Raw genomic sequence first — 21,098 nt, forward strand, 5'->3', positions numbered from 1 at the left:
TGGGGAGGCTTTTCCATTTTCCTTTGACCTTACAGAGAAAACATTTGGTCAGTTTGGGACAGTTTGGGATCAAAAATGGTTCCAGGTCTGTCTTCCTGTGCTGATCTATGTACGTGCATGGTTGGTACACATATGAACATTTAACATATATCTAAGACCTCAAAATTCTTATCACAGAATGGCAGTTTAGGGTTTGCCAACAAATGTCCGAGTGTACATTTGTCTACTATGTTTTGTGTGAGGATTCTAGTACTACAGGTAACATTCTACATCTGGGCAGCCCAGATCCTGCTAATGTAGTAATCTCAGCTACACAAATGTAATCGAGTAGAAGAGCCTTCCTAAAAAATATGGGGGAAAACCAAAACACACAACTGAAAGCAAAAATCATAAACACTTAGAAACAGCAGCAACTTTTGGCAATGAAATGGCCATTCTTAGTCGATTGGACTGGAGTGTCAGACCGGAAATGAATTCAAACTCAGCCATTCTGTTAGAATCTCCTTTTTGAAGTAAAACAACTTTCCAGTTTAAATAAAAAAATTCCTTCCTGTAGCACCTTAAAGACCAACTAAGTTAGTTCTTGGTATAAGCTTTCGTGTGCATGCACACTTGTATCTGAAGAAGTGTGCATGCACACGAAAGCTTATACCAAGAACTAACTTAGTTGGTCTTTAAGGTGCTACAGGAAGGAATTTTTTTATTTTGACTATGGCAGACCAACACGGCTACCCATCTGTAACTGGAACTTTCCAGTTTGTTACAGAATATCCAGGGAGACCAAAATTCTCCCATCGGTGGTTTCTGAGTGTCACCATTTTTTTAACGTTTGGTTCGTTTCCTTCCATGTATTGACTGATATCTTGCATTGAAACAACCCAGTTTGGCTTATGTAGATAACTGCCAGAAGTGGCCTTCTGCTGTGTTTCCTCTTCCTAAGAATAACAACGCTATTCGCTCTTTAAAGGAAAAAAAAAAGTCAATAGGAGGCGGGGGGAGGGAGGAGACAGATGATGCTTAAATAGACCGTGCTCGCTTTCCTCCCATCCACGTGTCCCCTCCTTAGGCTGCCGGGAAGCAGAGTCCTTCCTCTTTTGCTGAGGACTACGACCCCCACAATGCACTTCGGCAGGCACTGCGCAAGCGCATGAGGTGACCTCAAAGGCCCTCCGCTGCCTAGAGGCTTCCGGGAAGTATAGTTCGGAGCTGCGCAGCGTCTGTGGCGCAGTACGCCGCGGCGGACTCCATCCCCCAGCATGCTTTGTGGGGAGGAAGCGACGGCGTGAGGGCAAGCCGACGGCGCGGGGTCAGCCAGTCACGTGCAGTACGAGGTGCGTGTGCCGTTGATACTAGAGGAGGAGGAGACGACGACGAAGAAGACGACGACGGTGGAGGCTGAGGCTGCCGCTGCTGCTGCCGCCGCCGTTTCCGCCGCTGTTGCTCTGGCTGCGCTGCGCGGGGGCTGTTTTCGTCGCTCTACGCGGCTGGGCCCGCAGCGCGCGCCAGGGAAGCCCCCGAGCCGCTCGGCCGGGCGACGGCAGCACCATCGGCAGCATGAGCGACAACGATGACATCGAGGTGGAGAGCGACGTGAGTCTTTCGCGGCGCTTCCTTCCCGGCCTTTGCTCGGAGTCGGTGCGCCGACAGGGTCTCGCTCTCTCTCTCTCTCTGCCCGTCTGTGTGTGTCTCATTGCAGGGAGAGAAGCCCCCGGTGCTTATCTCTTCACAGGCCTCGCTTCCCGGCCCCCACCCGGCTCCTCAGGCAGAGAGAGAGGCCCGGCGGCCGGAGCCCCTGCCCGGGTTGGCGGGGAGGGGGAGGAGCAGCAGCGGGGGGGGGGCGGTGTTTGTGTGTGTTGTTGGCAGGCGCCTCGTCCTGGCCCGCAGTCTCGCCTGAAGGGGGAGGAAGAGGGGCGGGGGGCGGCTGCGTCTGGGGTCGGAGAGACAGACAGACACCTGTTTGGGAGAGATTGTGGCGGTGGCGAGGCTGGAGCTGCTCCCGGGCTGGGCTCCAGGGGAGGAGACTTTTATCTAGGCCTCGTGCAGCTTGGCTGGGTAGTGATGGTGGTGCTTGGAGGTGGGGGGAGGCGAAGGGATTAGAGGGGGAAGCAAAGGACGAGGTGCTCAGAGGGGTTTTTTTTGGGGGGGGGCGACTGTGGGCTGAAGGCCAAGAGTGGAGAGTCGAAAATCTGGGACAGGGAGCAGCCATTGTCGTGTTGAATATAGATGGCCAAAACCACAATTTTGCAGTGGGGTGAGGAGGGTTGGCTGTGATGGGAGCCCTGGCAGTTTCACCCTTGAGCTGCATCCTGCCTCCCAGGCCAGGCATGTGATGGAATCATATACTGCAGAGGGGAATTGCCTACATTGGCAGAAAGCATATAGCACTATTTATTTCTTTGGGAGTCAGGAAGAGAGGAAGACGCACTGTCTGGAGGAGCAGGGGATTTAGAGAAAAGACATCCACAATCGGGGGTGGGTGTTTTAAAATGTATATCCCTGGTCTGTAGCCTTATCTTTCAGGGCAGCAAAGTGCACTGTCTTTGAAAGGCCTCTTTGGGGCTTCGAAGGGTTTTCTGCTTGCAGGATGCTGCATGCTGAAGGTTCCAAGAGGGTTGTGGAAGAGCCCCCTCCTGCTGTTGCTGCCAGGGGATTTAATGAGCGAGAAGCTGGGAATTCTCTTATTTTGGTGTTTAATCTCCTTAGTGGATTATAGTGGAAATGCTGGCCTCTACAGAAAACTTCCACAAAGCAGCTTACTCTGACTCAGTTGCTGAATATTTAATTTTTATATGTGTGTGTGTATGCTACTTGGATGTGCTTTCTAGCATCCCTAGCAATTTATAGTAAAAGCGAATTTCAGGTTTAAAGCCTTCTTATTCTTGAAATCTACACTATGATGCACAGCTTTGTTTGTGACCATGCAGAAACAGCCAGTGATAGGGTTTTTCTGCGTTGCCTTTGCCTATTGGAAAGTTTTTTTGTAGTGTATTGTAGCACTAGAAACTTGTGGATGCTGGTATACTACAGCCTCTATAGGAATTTAATTAAGTAACTTTGCTTGTTGAGTGTGGATAAAAGTGCAAAGGAGAGTAGTGTTTAATGGATAGTCAACATTTTAGAAAAAGGGTGGATTGATTTCTAATTAAATTGTAAAGAAAAAATGTCAAACTTAAGTCAAGTTTCCTATTTGAAATCCACATGTCTACTGTACATACATGCATACTGACTAGTTTCTATAGCAAAGCATATTGACTTGCAGCTAAACACAGCTTTTATACAAACCAGCAGTATAATCCAAAACCTTCAGCCATTCAGTGCAGGTTGGCTGCAAATTTGCACCTGCTCCATTAAACATTAGTTATTGGGCAAAAAGGAAACTTCACTATGTCCATGCTGATTGTCAAAAATATCAATAATTTGAAAACTCCCATTAGAAGAAGGATGGGGAGGCTCTTACTTCCTGCAACTTCCTCTTTTCCCCTGAAAAGCTCCTCCAGAGGATTGGTGGGATGGGGCTTTGTGACCCCACCTTCCAGCAGGAGCATCCAGTAAATCTCAGTTCCTTCCACAAACAGGAGTAACTCCTATGCTGGAACCATACAAACCTGTGCCCCTTAGGATGCAACAAAAAAGTCATGTATTTATATTGATTGGTATCAGGTTTCCTTGTTTGTTTTTTGCCAAAATACGTATTCCCCCTTATATGTATTCTTCTATGCATCTTTAAATAGAAAGGCATCCTTTTTAACAGTAAATGTGTTTAATAGATTGCCATGATTTAGTTTTAAGAGATTGTAAGTGTAGAGCTTAACATTTGTATTAAATTAGGATTCCATTTTAAAGGATGTTATATAAAATCTGGTTTTTAATAATGAATACTGATCCACCTTGAGAAAAACTAACATAGTTGCTGTTGTACATGCCTGTCCAGTTCAAATTGCCTGGCTTTAGAGAATGTACAGAGGTCCAGCTTAATATTTACTCAGTTTAACAAATCAAGGAGTAAGATGCTTTTCCTCCTTGTTGTGCTAAACAGGAAAACATACCTTAGAAAAAGAATTCTGTTTCCATGGTGAAATATGCAACCACTGAAATTCATGTTGCTAAAGAAAAGAAGCAAAATTATTTCTACTTACTTTCTGGGGGATATTCCTAGGAACAGTAGGTCTACAGAAGAATTTTAAGCTATTGAAATTTTATTTAAAATATGACTGGGTTGAAGGCCAGTGGGTGATGTTTCACAGAGAGCTGCTAGGGAGTTGACTAAAGCTGAATGGGTGAGAAAAATCAGCATTATGTTTTCCAAATTTTGTATGAATGGCTACATTAAATTTATTGATCATTAATGAAAATGTCTATTTTGTTTTATTCTGGCAAATTCATGTTCACAATGTGCAGTTGCAGGTGTTGAGAAACCAGTTGTGTTGGGGGGGGAGCAACTAACAGGTAGCACTTCACTTGCATTAAAAGAACTTCATATACCTCAAGGATGTGTGTTGCGTTTATAGTGTGGTGTGTGTGCTGGAACCCTTCCAGCTACCTGTAGTTGGATTGTTTTGTTTCAAGTCCTCCCATTTTTGAAAACTGACTTTCTAACTGTGGTGCACTTTTTGAGGGGAAAGGGGCTGTAGCTTAGGAGTAGAGAATGTGCTTTACATGCAGAGTGTTCCAGGTTCAGTCCCCAGCATCTCCATGTAGGGATGAGATAGACCCCTCTCTGTGAAATACTGGGGAGCCACTGCCAGTCAGTATAGACAATATTGAGTTAGATGGAACAATGGTCTAATTTGGTATTTTGCAGCAATGTTCATGTGAGATACTGAACCTCCTTTTGATTCTTATGGTGGGTGAGCACCATGATTTAATTCACTCAGTGTACTTGGACTACTCATTATATTTTAGGAGAACTTTTATTTGAGTTTTGTAACATAGCTACATAATTTAATTTGCGATGACTACGAATTCAGAGGCACTTCTCTGTTGTATTGGTGAATGCCAGTATGTGAAGAAGAGTACTAAATATTTGCCAATTGCATGAGATGAGCATAGGCTTGTGGCTGCCATTCCATATAGAAATTTGGGAATATTGTCCCAAAAAGTCATGTTTCTGAGAAACATCATGCTTTCAGTAGCTAGTAGGGCTGAGCGATGTCTGAAATAAGGACTGAACTATTGTAGAGGTGAACGGGTTAATGCTTTGGCAACTGCTACTACTCAGGAGTCTAAAACAGATACATTTTTATTTACTTTTAACATTGTTACAACTGTTATTTTATAGTACAGTTGTACCTTGGATCCCAAACACCCTGGGACTCAGACATTTTGGCTCCCAAGCGCCGCAAACCTGAAAGTGATTGTTCCGGTTTGCGAACGTTCTTTTGGAACTCGGACATCTGGCGGGGCTTACGCGGCTTCTGATTGGCTGCAGGAGCACATGCACACATCATAATACGTGATATATCACCATGCCGAATATTATGAAACTGTTACCACAATGTGGACTTCCAACCAATTTTGGACAATTTACTGATGCATCGCCTAGCCCTAATGATAAACTTAGGCCAATTAATTTCAGTGGGGCTACTCTAAGTAAAAGTTAAGTTGGATACAACAGTGAAATAATAAAATACCATAAAAACTGACTATACCACAGCATTCATAAAAACCTGAGTTCTGGCAGCTTTGCCTGCATTTTCTGAGTACTTTGAACTGATTTTCGACCATGTATTGATACATCGCCCAGCCCTAGTGGCTACCTATATTGCCTCTAGCATTTTATATTTTATGGGGGCAATTGGGGCACTAGAAAGCAGAAGTAGACCTCCAGTGTTGTTGCATGGTATCTCCCATTATTCCTGAGCATTGGTTATGCTTGCTCTGGCTGATGTGGGTTGGACTTAAACAACATCTCAAAGGCCATAGGCTAGCCCACCTTTGTAAAGACCAAAGAGTTCTGTTTTAGGGCAATATGGAATACAAACTGAAGTCACTTTCTGCTTGCTATGTTAATCTCTAAGTTTTTGGATGGGTGACTGTTTGATGCAGGGGTCAACAAACTTTTTCAGCAGGAGACCGGTCCACTGTCCCTCAGACCTTGTGGGGAGCCGGACTATATCTTGGAAAAAAAAATATGAATGAATTCCTATACCTCACAAATAACACAGAGCTGCAATTTTAAATACAAGGACACATTCTACTCATGTAAAAACACGCTGATTCCTGGACCGTCTGCAGGCCGGATTTAGAAGGCGATTGGGCCGAATCCGGCCCCCGGGCCTTAGTTTGCCTACCCAAGGTTTGAGTCTTGTCTACTTAGAAGACTAGGGTAAAATTACTGTGTGCCACAATTGTCATATGTGGTTCAAAGCCTATTGTGCTGCTGTGGATGCCTGTAAGAGTTGCTTCTTTTGAGAACTGTCTCTTCAGGTTGAGATAAAGCATAATGTTGCGAGGCTACCAAATGCCCATTGTGATATGATACATACCTATTTTCAGCTGCCAAAGACGGAGCCTTCAATGTGCAGCATTAGGGCTAGATTTCAAAGGACTTTCCCCAGCATTTGGTTCAATGTGGGCCTAGTTGCTGTCAAACTCATGATACGTCTTAACATACCTACCTGAATAAAAGACTAAGAAGATCCCTCTTTTATATTCAGCTGCCTGACTCCTGGCAAGTTATAAAACCAAGATTGGGTTTCAGAGCTAAATTCCACTGTTTCCTTTCTGGTTTGAATGGGTTCATATCCATGAGTTCATGTACATTACACACAGTTCTAACTGTCAGACTCTATTAAGACAGAAGAATATTGGTTTCCTCCCTCTTCTCAGCCCTCTTTCCTTGCCAGGAGCTGATATTTTCCTGGACAGTCCAATGGTTTTGAAAGTAGCTGATGAGGTAGTAATGGAGAGTGGCATGGCAGTGGGCCACCGTACTCTGATGAATGGAGGCTAGTGTTTTCTTGCTATCCTTATTCGGCATTTAGTCTGGCATGTGCCAACCAGAACTCATTGGATTAGATTTGGCAGTCTTTCCTAAATGCAATTCACTTGCTTTGAATTATTGCCAGTAGTACATCACAGTAGGGCCAGGTGCTATATCCACTGTTAACTGGGCCTGTTGTTACGAAGTGATTTGAGGAAACGTGATGTTTAGCATACCACAACCAATGGTATCTGTGTCACCTTGGCCGTAGTTGTGCTATTGGGCTTCTCTTAAGAGAAAAAGGATAGCTCACCTGCATCACCTTGGTTTTCTAGGTTCCTGAGAATTCCCTAGAACTACCAATGAAATGTACCAGCTATGAAATGGGGAGCAGGGTTATATTTTCAGTGGTCGATGTTTTTATAGTTTGCCTTTAAATTATTATAACACTCTTAAATATGGCAATACATACCTGCTTGGTGAAATTAGCTAGTTGAACTGGCTTTTGAGATCAGCATCAGTGTTAGAAACTCACATATATAAGCCAGATGGCACATTAAACCTACCGTATTTTTTGCACCATAACACTCACTTTTTTCCTCCTAAAAAGTAAGGGGAAATGTCTGTGCGTGTTATGGAGGGAATGCCGGTGGGTGGCATGCCTACGGATTTTCCTGCGAGTTATAGAGCGAAAAATACGGTTACAGTCGCCACAACTCAATGTCTCGGCACCATTTCCCCCTGCCCCGCCCCCGGGAATTTCTTCTTCTTCATTTCATTTCTATACCGCTTTGTATTTTCAAGAAAAAAACTCAAAGCAGTTTACAGCACACTAAAACATCAAATACAACAATCCAGAATAAAACAAATTCAAGCTTCAATAAAAATATTTCGGATCCTTCTCTGAGTGACATTTTGCTTTCTGAATATTTCTTTACCTACTTAATTTATATAGCTGCTCCATAGTAGAAGTACCCTAGGTGTAATGGTTGGAATGTTGGACTAGGACCTGGGAGATCAGGGTTCAAATCGCCACTCAATCGGACCACCCGCTAGACAAAAGGGTTTTCCGTTTTTCAATGCGCTTCGCAGGACGAATTTCCCTATGGGCTTGCTTCGCAAGACGAAAATGTCTTGCGAGTCTTCAGGGTTTTTTCGCTCCCCCCCTTTTTTCTAAGCCGCTAAGCCTTTAATAGCCTTTTAGCCGCTAAGCCTTTAATAGCCTTTTAGCCGCTAAGCCTTTAATAGCCTTTTAGCCACTAAGCCTTTAATAGCCGCTAAGCCTTTAATAGCCGCTAAACCGCTAATAGCGCTAAGCCGCTAATAGGGTTGCTTCGCAAGACGAAAAAAACCGCTAGACAAAGAGACTCGTGGAACGGATTAATTTCGTCTTGCGAGGCACCACTGTACTCCTTGGAGAAAATGGTGGGATATAAGTGCAATAAATAAGCTCTTTTGCTTACCTGCTTGAGAAAGCTGGAGAGGCCAACCTGATGGCGATGTCAGTCACCAACCTGGCATCTGGAGATCTCCGCATGGTCACAATTGGACCTGCACCAGTAGCAAAATGCACCTGCCTAATTTCTAACACTGCTCAGCATGCAATAAAATTGCCTGAATGGACATGTGATAACATAAATTTTAGAGTATCTCAGCGCTGCTGTGACTGGCATTAACATTTGTTAGTGGCACTAATAATTTTAGCAGTACTACCCCATGAACTGTGGACAATTAAGCAGTGGCCTTCTATCATATTTGTTTATGACTATGTGTTGGGCACTCTCCAGCTATTTTGCAACCTTTTTATGTCTATTCATTTAGGCTTCTATAAAATTCTTAAAAATAAATAAAATCCTAGTTATTTCACTGAAGTAGATTCTTGTTATAAGCACACACATGGTCAAGTATTAAAGGGTGACTGGAAATAGTTACAACTACTGTGGTCCATGGGAAGATTCTGTGGCTATTTGCTGAACTGGTTGTAAGAAAGTGGTGTTATAGATGCAACCAGTAATCATTATCACACTACCTCAGAATTAACTCCTGCATGGGAAAGTGTCTGCAACTAGCACTTTGGTCATTCTGTGGTAACTTGACTACAGTGCAGTGTGTCAGGTAGCGTTATACCTTCTCTATTTTATTTCTCTGGATGCAGATAATATCACCAGTATATTTTTCTTTACCCTATTTTTACCATGGTCATTCATGGCTTCTTATGTAATCTTAGAGACCAGTGCAGCCACTTGGCAACTGTAGATGGGCTGACAACAGATATCATCGGTATCCCTCGAACTTGTTCTTCCTTTCCTTTCCTTTTTAAAGTAGTAACTGTCTGGCAGATCCAAGTGACCTGTGTGTCTCCTACTTTGCTACCACAAAGTTCTGAACCTTCTTGTGACCTGTGTCGGAGGAAAAGATTGGACCACTCCTTGACAGTCAAGCTCTTCCTCTAACAAGGTGACCTAAAGGGAACTATGACAGACAGAAATAAGTTCTTTGTGCTTTGGATTTGGGGTCCAGCCACACCCAGAGTGCCTGTTTACATCTGGCAGACAATTTCTGCGTCTGGAGCTGGGTGTGGGATCATTGCCAAACCTGTGTGACTGGAGACTGCCTTGACATTTGAAAGGTGGGGTTCCATTAATCATAGTTTGAGTTCAGTGTGCCACCGGAATTGCCTTTAAAAGGCATTGAGAACAAAAGGTATCAGTCAGTCCAGAAAAGAGGAAGAGGAAGCCAGAGATGGCGTAAATGTGATGTGCTTCAGAAATACTTTAAATGTATTCTAAAGCTGCTTCAAAAAGCTATCCGAAAAGCACACTGTGAAAACACTGCATTTCCCGACACACCATATTTTTCCATGATCAGTCTTCATAATTAGTCTTTTTCCTGAAGGAAAAAAATGACTTAAAAGTGTGAGATTTTAATGATAAATTCAGGTGTGACACTTAAAGCAGCATCTTCTGTTGCACTATATTTGACTTTAAATGGCATAGACCATTAGTGGTGTGGTGTCCATTCTGGTGAGGGATAGGAAATAAAGGTGGGGTTTGGGGGTGGTTTTTTTGACAAACAGTTCACTTCAAAGGGCCTAATGACAATGATCTTCTATTTTATGGTAGAGAATGGCTATTGGGAATTATTGGATCTGGGTTGTAATAAGTGAGTCCTAGGTACATGGTGGGAGTTGAGGACTAGGGTAGCTGATCTTGCATGTGTCAGTAGATGGTGGTGATACTCTGGAAATATATTTTCTCCCATAAATTCTCTGAGCAGTCTTTGATAGAGTTGCAGCTGTGTTCACATCCTTCAGCTGCTTCTACTATGAAATTTGAATGGCATTCTATCACCATGGAGCTCCTACATATAAATAATCCAGGTGTTGAAGTCAGTTTCTTCAATCAAGGACCTAGCTTTGGATTTTGAATGGCATTGAATTTTAAATGTTCAGCTGCGGTGCTATAGTGCAGTGTTTCCCAACCTTTTTTGGGCAAAGGCACACTTGTTTCATGAAAAAATCTCGAGGCACACCACCATTACAGCCCCGTGACGTCAGCGCGCAGCGTCACGCCGGGAGGGACATGAATTGCTAGCAAATTACATAATCACCTCCTTGAGGGCTGGCTCATCTTCTCCGAAGGCAGAACTCCATTAATTAACAGCACAGACTCACACCATAGCCAAGACGAGGGGGGGAAACCTCAGTCATGCACAGTCATGCACATGTGGGGGCTAAATGAGGACGAAGACCGGGCAGAGAGCAGGGTTCAAATCACCCCACCTGGCCAGGACAATCCCTGGGTGCTCCCTTGGGCCACTCGCCTGACCCACCTCGCAGGGCTGTTGTTGTGAGGATAACACGGGGAGAACCACGCGCGCCCCCGGGAGCTCCTTGGAGGAGAAAGCGGGCGATGAATGCAATGCACGAAATATATGAGAGGCGACCAGGTTTTGCAGGTGAGGTGCCCCCGCCAGCCTCCGCTTCCAACACCCGGCGCAACGACGCCGAAGTTTCCCCTCGGGCTCAGCTCGGGGAGCAGCGCTGCTCCCCCCCGGCTCCCCTTCGCCCTCCCGGCTCTCTCTGCCGCCCACTGGGGACCCCCCTCACCTGCCAAGTCCGGAGCGCCGGTGGAAGTTGCATGCATGCATGCAGGGCGCCGCGTTGCCATTGCATTGCACTGCACTCCATGCAACGCCTGCACGCATGCATTGCCTTGCACGCCCGCCAAGGGGTCTCCCCGCGGTCCGATGCGTCCCCTCCGGCGCGGATGCAGCATTGCAAAAATAACACACCCCCCCCGACGCAGCCCTACCTGGGGGGCAGCCTCCGCCGCTCCGCCTCCTTGGGGATCCCCGGGCTCCATCCTGCCGCCCGATCTCCGCGGGGGTGCAGGCAGGCTGCGCGGGGTCTGCGCGGAAGAGCCCCTGCCCGCCCGGCCGCCGCCGCTGCGCTCATTCCATGGCCGGGAGAAGAGCGCTTCAAACAAAACGCCTGGCCCGCCAGGCCACGCTGGGAAACGTAGTTCGTGCACCCCGTGCGGGCGCGGAGCCCAAGGGCGAGGGGACTACGGATCCCGGCAGCCCCTGCGCCGGGGACGGAGGGGGAGAGGCCGGGTGCAGGGATGGAGGGACGGGTGGGCGAGCGAGTGAGTGGCAGCCGCCAAGCCTTGGCCGAGAGCCAGGAAGGGCCTCCCCGGAGGAGGAGGAGGAGGGAGGGAGGGAACCCCAATCGAAAATTTGACTTAAAAAAAAAATCTTTCGAATTTTTTAATTTTTCCCACGGCACACCAGGCAACATCTCGCGGCACACTAGTGTCCCGCGGAACAGTGGTTGGGAAACACTGCTATAGTGAAACAAAGTAGTCCTATCTTTTCTTTTTTATTATGAACAGATAAGGTGATATTCCATGTTTCCTGCAGTGCTTTGGCAGTTGCACTTGAACTGTCTCTGTAGTGCAGTCCCCAGAAATTCTTGGTACTGGGAACGGTTTTCTAACTCCCATCCTTAGCGAATCATGGAGCATATTTTGAAATCTTAGTGCTCTCTTTGGGGACAAATAATCTCTAGTCGAGGAGGCGTCACAAAGGTCTTTCTGAACAATTATGTGCAGATAAGTTTGATCAAGGAGCTTGCTGCAGGGCAAAAGCCCACCCTCCTCTTTACTAATCATACTTGTTTTGTGTGCTTGCTCTGGACTTGAACAGCCTTGAATGCTTCTTTTGCTGACCCTTTGTTTCTTTCCCTCTCTTAGCAGAGTTTTGATTCAAAAGAGCATTCCTTTTTGTTCTGTGCACCGTAATCTAGGGGGCCGTGATCAGCGGCAGCCACATGCCTTGTTGCCCACTGGGACAGTGATGATTCTAATACTTGTTCTCTGTTTTGTCTGTCTTAGGCTGACAAACGTGCTCACCACAATGCACTGGAGCGCAAACGTAGGGACCACATTAAGGACAGTTTCCACAGCCTGCGGGACTCTGTGCCATCACTTCAGGGAGAGAAGGTGAGTTTATTGAGAGAAGTGATGATCTTCCCCTGGGTTCTGTCTGTTAATCACAAAAGAATTGCATCCCAGTCCCATTTTGCCTTAAGTTTCTGAGCAGGAAGGAGCCAGTGCCAATACAGCTTAGAAGGTACTTCTGCGAAGGTCCCAAAGAGTTTGTATATAGAAATGTTTCTGCTGCTTCAGAAAGCTAATAGTAAAATGAAGATGAAATATTGTTGTGAGAAGTAATTTACCCTTCCATCAAGCATTTCTAAATAATGGAAAGTCTTTTACCACGTGGCTTCACAGGCCTGAAGAGATGGTGCTTCTTCCTGATCCATCTACCTCTTCCTTTATGAGGGTGATATAGGACCATTTCATTGGATCTCAGCTTGTGATTAGTCATCTGTGTTTGCCTTACCCACATTTAAATTTGCTTTTGTTGTAGGGGTGTTTTCAGTTATTTGCCATGAGCACATGACCGCCCCTCAATCTGCGCTTAGAAATATTGGCATGTAGAATTTCAGTTTAGGCTTGTGGCAAACAGTTGATACGGGCGTCCTTCAGTCTTGAGAACGAGCAAGCACCCATGAGTAGAGAGATTGTATGAATTAGCCCTAGGTGTGCAGAGAATGTGTGAAGGTTGACGACTTCCTTGCCTTTCTTCTCTATACTTGCAGGTAATGAATAAATAATGCTAGCAGGTAACTTTTAGCTTTCCTTAGTGGTAAAGTGGCTGTTCTAAAAAGGAATGAGGAAATTGTGCTCTGTTAATCACCAGTGGTTACAATACCTATAGGGTTTTCTGCAGAAGCTCAGTACAAGGTACTGAGCTTGATAGGCAACATTTTTTATGTGCAGTCACCTCTGATGACACTGTCCTAGACATTGTCAAGACACACCCACTTAATACTCAGGTCATGTAGGCAAAGCTGCCAGAACTCAGGTTTTTATTAATGTTGTGGTATAGTTGTTTTTATGGTATTTTATTATTTTACCGTAGTATCCAACTTAACTTTTACTTGGAGGAGACCCACTGAAATTAATTGCTCTACATTGGTTGTTAGGGCTGGGCGATTTATCGATACGTTGTCCAAAATTGGTTGGAAGTCCACATTATGTTAAAAGTTTCATAATATTGGACTTGGCGATATATCACAAATCATGATGCGTGTGTGTGCTATGTAAAAAATTGTGATGTGGGGAAAATTGTGAAGCCTGTCATTGCTTCTCTCATGAGGTCTGCCGCCCCTTGTTGCTTTGTACTATAAAATAACAGTTGCAACAGTATGTTAAAGGTAACTAAATGTATCCGTTACCCCATTCACTTCTACATAGTTCCAGCCTTATTTCAGACATTGTTATATATCGGTGTATCACAGGGGTCAGCAAACCTTTTCAGCAGACCTTCCCTCAGACTTTGTGGGGGGCCGGTCTATTTTTTTTTTTGGGGGGGGGGGAAATGAACTAATTCCTATGCCCCACAAATAACCCAGAGATGCATTTTAAATAAAAGCACACATTATACTCATGTAAAACCATGCTGATTCCCGGACCATCCACAGGCCGGATTTAGAAGGTGATTGGGCTGGATCTGGACCCCGGGCCTTAGTTTGCCTACCCATGGTGTATCGTAATGCTTATCTGGTGATATGTCATTTTGAAAAACAGACATCTCTCAGCCCTATTGGTCATGTTCATGAATTTCATTGGGTTTACTCTTACGTATGACTAATATTGGATACATTTCTGTATTTAATGTGTTACTTTATAACACACAGTAAATTTAATGTGTTACTATGTACACACAGTAAATTTAAAGTACAGGATTCCCCACCCAGTTGCTGGGAACTGTAGCTTATCTCTCCCAGAGTTACAATTCCCAGTACCCTTAACAAACTACAGTTGCCAACATTCTTTGGGGATTCAAAGTCATGTGCTTCAAATGTATGGCATGTACACAGCCTAAATTGTTGTGACTTTGACTCATAAAGGTGGCCTATAAATGTTTCTAAATAATAAATAAATGAATGTTAGTTAAAATATGTGGCCTGCTTTTCTGCTTTTTGAATTCCCCTTTGAGGTTAGTGTAAGCTTCTGAGTAAAGCGCCTGGAATTTTATGGCCTGTTTGGGGAGATTGATTGGCAGGGTTTCTTTATGGTGATGTCAACTCCATTGGAGTTCAAAATATTTGAAAGCCATGTTGCTTGTATTGTTCTGCATATCTGGGATGCAGTGACAGCATGGGGTCAACACCAGTTTCTGTTTAATACATAAAAATGACATAAGCCTATTGTTGAACCCTAGCAGTGGTATTTTACCACTTAAACACTTTAGTTACAATTTATTTGATGAACATCTGACTGAATTTTCTAATGCACATCCACATTCTAGTACAAAGCCTACTAAACATTTGGGGTTTGGGTTTATTTGCAAATCCGATAAACTTTTGAAGGGAATATCTCACACACTGTACATATGTTGGAACCTATACAGTGGTACCTCAGGTTACATACGCTAACAATCAAATAAACAATAATGGGAGCTTATTGTCTCCCAGGTTAGAATTCATAAACACCTCTAGCAGAATATGCTTTTATTGCTGACAACAGGAGTTCATTAGAAAGAAATGAGAAAATGGCGCATGCAGTGTTCCCCCCCCCAAATGTTGAGAATTAAAAAGTAAATTGAATTAAAATTTGTACTATGTAGCAATAATAATAAATAACATTTACATATTGCTTTCAAGTGTTTAAAGCACTTCATATGCATTATAAAAAATTCATATTTACAACAGTTGGTATATCCCCCACCACCCAACCCCACCTCTGCAAAATGGGGGATGAAACAGAGCCACATAGTGAAAGTCAAACCAAGATCTTCTGACTGGCTTGGAGAGTGGCATTTTTGCAAGCAAAATTAACTTAGTAGGGTAGGCTGGACAATGAAGAAATGTTTCATTATACTGGGACCATGAACCATAAAGTACCATGTTGATGCATGCAGGTGCTGGGGGAAGTAGAGTCACTTGGATTAATTACTAAAAGTGACATATTTGCTGCTGTTTCTCATTTGCTAATTGTAGAGACTGTCTTGCCCAACCTTAATTGCATTCTGAAGAAATGCTGCAGCCATCAGTAGAAGAAGAAATGGGCAAATTCCAGTAAAAAAAGGTATTTCTAAGTCCCATTAACTTTAATGAGAGGGTTAAGGACACACTTAACTTGTCCACCAAACTCAGTGGGACATATAACTTTTGCCAGGTTATACACAGTGCCAGGAAATATTAAGAAAGAACATGATAGATGTGGGTCAATATATATGCTGCACATTTTATGATACATTCATGTACGACCAAATGTTCCTGGAGCACTGGTAGAGAGGGACAATACATTTAGTGGCAGGACAAGACTGAGAAAGAATGTTGGCATTGTTGCCACATCAGAAATGAAACCTTTTTAAAAAAACCAACCACAGAGCTTATGCCTGCCTAACTATGTTTCTCTGTGATTGCATTATTCTTTAGCTTAGAGCTGTGTGTTCCTGTTATAAAAACCAGAAGAAAATGTTAAAAACGGGAATATCTGTTGGCAAATACAAATGTGACTATTCAAAAATTAAATACAAATATGTGTATTATTGCCTCTTGTCTGCCATCTTATTGCACCACCATAAATATCCTCCTTCTTTAAATGTTTGCAATTTGAAAATGAAACTAAAACTTAACTGCATATCAGCATTGTTTTTGTGTTATGCAGCTGTTTAGCTAACAATGATACCTTAAAATAGGCCTGCTTTTTGTTTTCTTTCTTTAATAAACAGTTTTTTACAGGTGATGGGGGTGTGCTTTGCCAGCCTTGCTGCTTCCATTCAGGAACAGTGTGAAGCTACTGAATACATAACCGAGCTCAAGTATTGCTGTCCAAATCTGTAGACCACTTAGAGGTTATTACAATTAAGCAGTATACAAATCTCGTAAAATAGATGCAACTTTCTATGCAAGGGACCCTGGCCCTCTAAAATCTGCCATAGCTGCTTATTCAGGTTTGAGCTTCACATATTTTAATGAGAGCCAGGATGTCTTTCATAAAACATCTTCAGATAAAGCGCACATGATATAATTTTAGTCCTGCTTACAAGGGGAAATTGAAGCCCATCAAAACAAAGCAGTTCCAACCAGTCCTTTGGACAGTGCAGCCTGCCTCCTTGACCTTCCATAGGGCAGGTTTGTCTGATCCAGCAGCATCCAGTAATGGAGAGAGCCTTCCCTCAAAAATGCCTTCAGACTAGGTTCTCCTTCCTTTTCTTTCCAGTCTGCAGTTGAAGCCATCAGCAGCCCTTTTTCTTATTTCTCATCCCACTTGAGTCTTCCAATCAGTAACTTCAGTATAAATATGAGTACTGCATTAAAAATATACATGCATATATAGTCTACAAGCAGCTTTGAAAAACTTTCCAAGAACATTTTACAAACCTGAGTTCTTATGAGAGCAGGTAAGCAATTACCTTGTATAGCTTCAGGCTGCTGCTGAGTTAGATGGCCAGCATTTTGCAGTCCCAGTTGCTGAGCGAAAACGTAAGCCAGGAGAAGTATAGGTGCAGCAGAGCACTGCATTATTGTTTTAGGATGGTATCCAGTGGTGTCCATACAAGAGTAGAGAGGACTTTTGCTCATGCCATGGGCCTTCCTATTCCTGTCCCCCTCCTTCCACCTACATGCCCCAAAATCTTCTTTGGGGGCTGGGGGAGGACCCTCTGGATCCATTCAGAGGATGGAGGACAAGGGGTCCCACAATGTGAGCAAAGATTTGGTAGCACAGTGTTGAATTTTGCTGTGAAGTGATCTGAGTGTCTGTTTTGATGGTCAGGGAACATTATGCTCAGATGCCAATAATGTGGGAATAATTTGCATTTTGCTTTATCTCTATGGAGGAAAACAGCAGATTGTTCTGTGGGTACTGAATAGCAGTTGGAAGACTCTACTTTGCTGAAAGAGTTCTTGTGAGCAGAAGGATTTGTTTGCAGAATTGCTGGCATGGGGAATGATCCAAGTCTATAGCTCCCTGTAGGACTTTCATTGGTTGCTCCATCTGCTGTTGCTTTAGTACTGGGAACAGGTGTCATTAGTACAATTGATTCAGGAGCTCAGTATAGTGGGATTGGAAAACAGTTAACATATTCTGAGTCTCAAAGCTGCTTTCTCTAGTGCTGAATTTTTTGCAAGTATTACATGGACTTCAAGATTGAACCTAAGTCAAATGTGGACTGGGTTGAGGAATCAGTTCTCTAGCCTCCCTGCAGAAGGGAATATCAGACTTGCTGCCTACGTGAACTAGGACTTTATCTGGTGTGTGTTTTTTCCTACTATTGCAACAGGCATCCCGGGCCCAAATCCTAGATAAAGCCACAGAGTACATCCAGTACATGCGTCGGAAAAACCACACACACCAGCAGGACATTGATGACTTAAAGCGCCAGAACGCCCTGCTGGAGCAGCAAGGTGAGTGAGGCTGCGTTAGGGCACTCCATATGCCATCTTATGGATAAGGATACTGTGCCACCTCTCAACAAAACCCTCTGCTATCCGTGTTTCTCTGCCAGGGAAGCTTCCCCAACCTGGTGCCTTCAAGATGTCTTGGTCTACAACTCCCAGCCTGCATATCTTTGCTGGCTGGGGCTGATGGGAGTTAGTCCAAGAAGTTGGGGTGACTGCTGTAAGGTGTCCATTGATCAGGAACCCATGAAGTAAGGCTGTGGTTGGAGTGAGAAGATCCAAAGTTTTGCACATTGGCAATGAAGCCATTGAATACTGTCATTCAAAACAGCCCAAGGATTGGGGTTTGTTCTGAGGAGACTTTCTCCCTTGCCTAAGATGTACAGTTTATGCCAGGATGGTGATTATGGTGGGATCTTTTGATGGAACATTGTGAGTGGCATGTTCCTGTTTTGAAGCATACAAAGTTTTCTCAAGCCAAATAATTACGACATATTTAAAGCAGACGGATAAGTTGCTGCTCACAAGGGAGGACTAATGGTTGCCACTAGGCAGAAGTATAAGTAGCAAGTTTCACAGTGCTGGGGTGTGTGTGTGTGCGCGCACGCATGCGTATGTACACACACACACATAGAGGATTTATCAAACCTTAAAGCCCAACTTCCCTGCCCCTCTGTTTCTGACACTGGGAACTGGGGGCATAAAACAACCCAATAATAGTTAATTGCAAAGGTGTATTGATGGAAGATTCATAGTCTAGCACTGAACTACACTGGTTCATTTCAGAGTGCAGCAGGCATTTGTTAGATTTTTTTTTACTCCACTTCTCCTGTTCCAAAAGGAAACACAAGGCAGCTTACATAACTAAAACTAAATATACAATCAAAATTCAGTTATGGAAACAGTTGAGTAAAAGAGCAAGAGACAAACAATTAAAGAGCCAGTGAACCAACAGCCATTGCTAATTTGCAGGCAAGTTGAAAGCTTGCTAAAAAAATGAATGCTTTGATGGGCAGCAGAATATTTTTAAAAATGGAACCAAACTTCCCAAGACAGAGAGTTCTACATTCTGTGTGTAACCAGAAGGCTCTCTCTTGTGCACTGATGACTTAAAGTGCCAGAATGTCCTGGCTAGGACACACATATGGGCCATGGGCTGAGCTGTCAACAGTATGGCAAAAACTGGAATTACTGTACATGGCTAACTTAGGTCCATTAATTTCAGTGGGTTTACTCTGAGTAGAACTTAGTTGGGTTCAGTCCTATGATAGAAACAGAAAAGAGAGGGATGAATTTCCCCATAACATACTTTCACTAATCTTTCTGAAAAAATATAATTTATTTCACGTAATATTCCCCAAACGTATGACTGTTTTTTTATCAGACCTTAGGAGAAAGTGGTATATTTCCAAAACTTTCTCAATCTTCCCCCAGTTTGGGCCTTAACATCTTTAGAGGTACCAATCTTAGTTATAGAACTGAAAAATACTTGGGAATCTTCTTAATTTTGATTTTTAAAATTGTATTTATACTACCTTAACTACATTTAGTTTTTAAAAAGTAGGGTATGCCAATCAATAACATTCTGTCAGCCAAGTGTTAAGATCACCAACATGAGAGCATGTTCATGTTATGTGCAACGCCTACTTTTCCCCAGCCTATTTCCATATGCTTGTTCTTGCCTTTTAGTTCGTGCCCTGGAGAAGGCAAGGTCAAGTGCTCAGCTGCAGGCCAACTATTCCTCTTCAGACAACAGCCTCTACACCAATCCCAAGGGCAGTACCATCTCCGCCTTTGATGGAGGCTCCGACTCCAGTTCGGAGTCTGAGCTGGAAGAGCCACAGAGCCGGAAGAAGCTTCGTATGGAGGCCAGCTAGAAGAGGCCCCTGTTCCCGCTGCCATTAGACACTCGCTGGCTGCTTAAGGACTTTCCTTTTTTTTCTTTAGTAGAGGCTCTCGGACTGCAGCTTCCCCGTTCCTTGCCCCTATGTGGCCCCTTTTGAGTTAACCCAACCCCTTGGCTTGGCAGCTTACCTTCTGGAAGACACTGGCCATAGCTTGGAGCAGGATGTAGTTTTGTCTTGTCCTGCCTCATGGCTGCAAGTTCTAGTGTCAGGAATGCCCAGGCCATTCGATGAACTCATGAGTCTATGGTTGCCTGGACTCTGTGGTGACAATGACCCCTCCATCCTTTCACTAGAGCCGCACCAGTCACTGTCTCATCAAAATATGTTTATTTATGACAACAAAGCCAAATGTCCCCTGAAGGATCTTGGTGGGGGAAGGGAATCATGCAGATCCATGCGAGTGCATGTCCCTAGTTTCCTGAAGGGATGGTGCAGGATTCAGGGTGAAGCAGGGAGATGGATTTCCTTTTTGTACTTTGGCAAGTGATTAATTGGTATTTATTTCCTTCTATGGAAACTCAATCCGATCATATTCCTCTTCTTGCTGCGGACATTGGTGACGTGAAGCTACAGATTCATACCGTGATCAGTTCTTCCCTCTTAATGAATTTCTCAGAATTAGAGCCAGCTTTTATAATGTAAATACACACCACAAGCTTTGTTACTTGGTACTAATAACTGCATCAAAGCGTGGACCTCCTGCCCTCTGGCAAATGGGCCAGTTACCCCATAACGACTTAAATGGGCACAGGCTGTGAGTGAGCAAAGGCCACTGTGTGTATGTGTGCATGTGCACGCACATGTGCATGAGTGTGCATATGCGTGTGTGTGTGTGTGTGTCGGTGTGTGTGACCTTATATTTTTGTCTTCTTCCCACTCTTGTTTGTGACATTTTCTGAATTTAGTGTATACAAGTGTAGCTTGGTCTCTGTCCAGGTGTGAGTCTATTCCATGAACTGAAGTATGTTGTACATACTGCCCAAGAATTGTCTTGCAAGTTAAGGCTTCCCTTTACTATAAGACTATAAATAAAAAAGTATTTTATCCTTTTGAGTGGTACTGGTGTCTTTGTGGAAACCGATAGGGGCGGGTATGCCTCTTGGCAGTTTTGCTTCCACTTTTCTGACGTTAGAGACAGAAGAATTTCTATTCCCACGTGAGAAAAGGCTTAACCTGTTGAAATAGAATTATGAGCAAGGCTTCACAGGCAAACTCAACATTTATTTAAGATCTCCAAATCTTGCACTTCTCCAAAATGCTGCTACAGGGGAGTTACCGTAAAGTGCTTCTG

At 43.9% G+C, this 21,098-nt stretch overlaps 1 protein-coding gene across 2 annotated transcripts; it reads left to right on the forward strand.

The window, feature by feature from the left end:
• Positions 1-1,339: 1,339 nt before the first annotated feature.
• Positions 1,340-20,856, forward strand: MAX (MYC associated factor X). Of its 2 annotated transcripts, none has more exons than XM_082214923.1 (4): positions 1,340-1,590; positions 12,316-12,422; positions 17,776-17,906; positions 19,590-20,856. In XM_082214923.1, exons 1-4 carry the CDS (start codon positions 1,555-1,557, stop codon positions 19,775-19,777), a joined length of 462 nt encoding a protein of 153 aa, XP_082071049.1. In that variant the 5' UTR covers positions 1,340-1,554; the 3' UTR covers positions 19,778-20,856. The 2 variants fall into 2 exon arrangements, with proteins under 2 accessions (XP_082071049.1, XP_082071050.1); XM_082214924.1 differs by having other exon boundaries at positions 1,345-1,590; positions 12,316-12,423; positions 17,783-17,906.
• The last annotated feature ends 242 nt before the right edge of the window (positions 20,857-21,098 follow it).

Source organism: Podarcis vaucheri (genome assembly GCF_965113315.1).
Source record: "Podarcis vaucheri genome assembly, chromosome: 1".
Lineage (NCBI taxonomy): Eukaryota > Metazoa > Chordata > Lepidosauria > Squamata > Lacertidae > Podarcis > Podarcis vaucheri.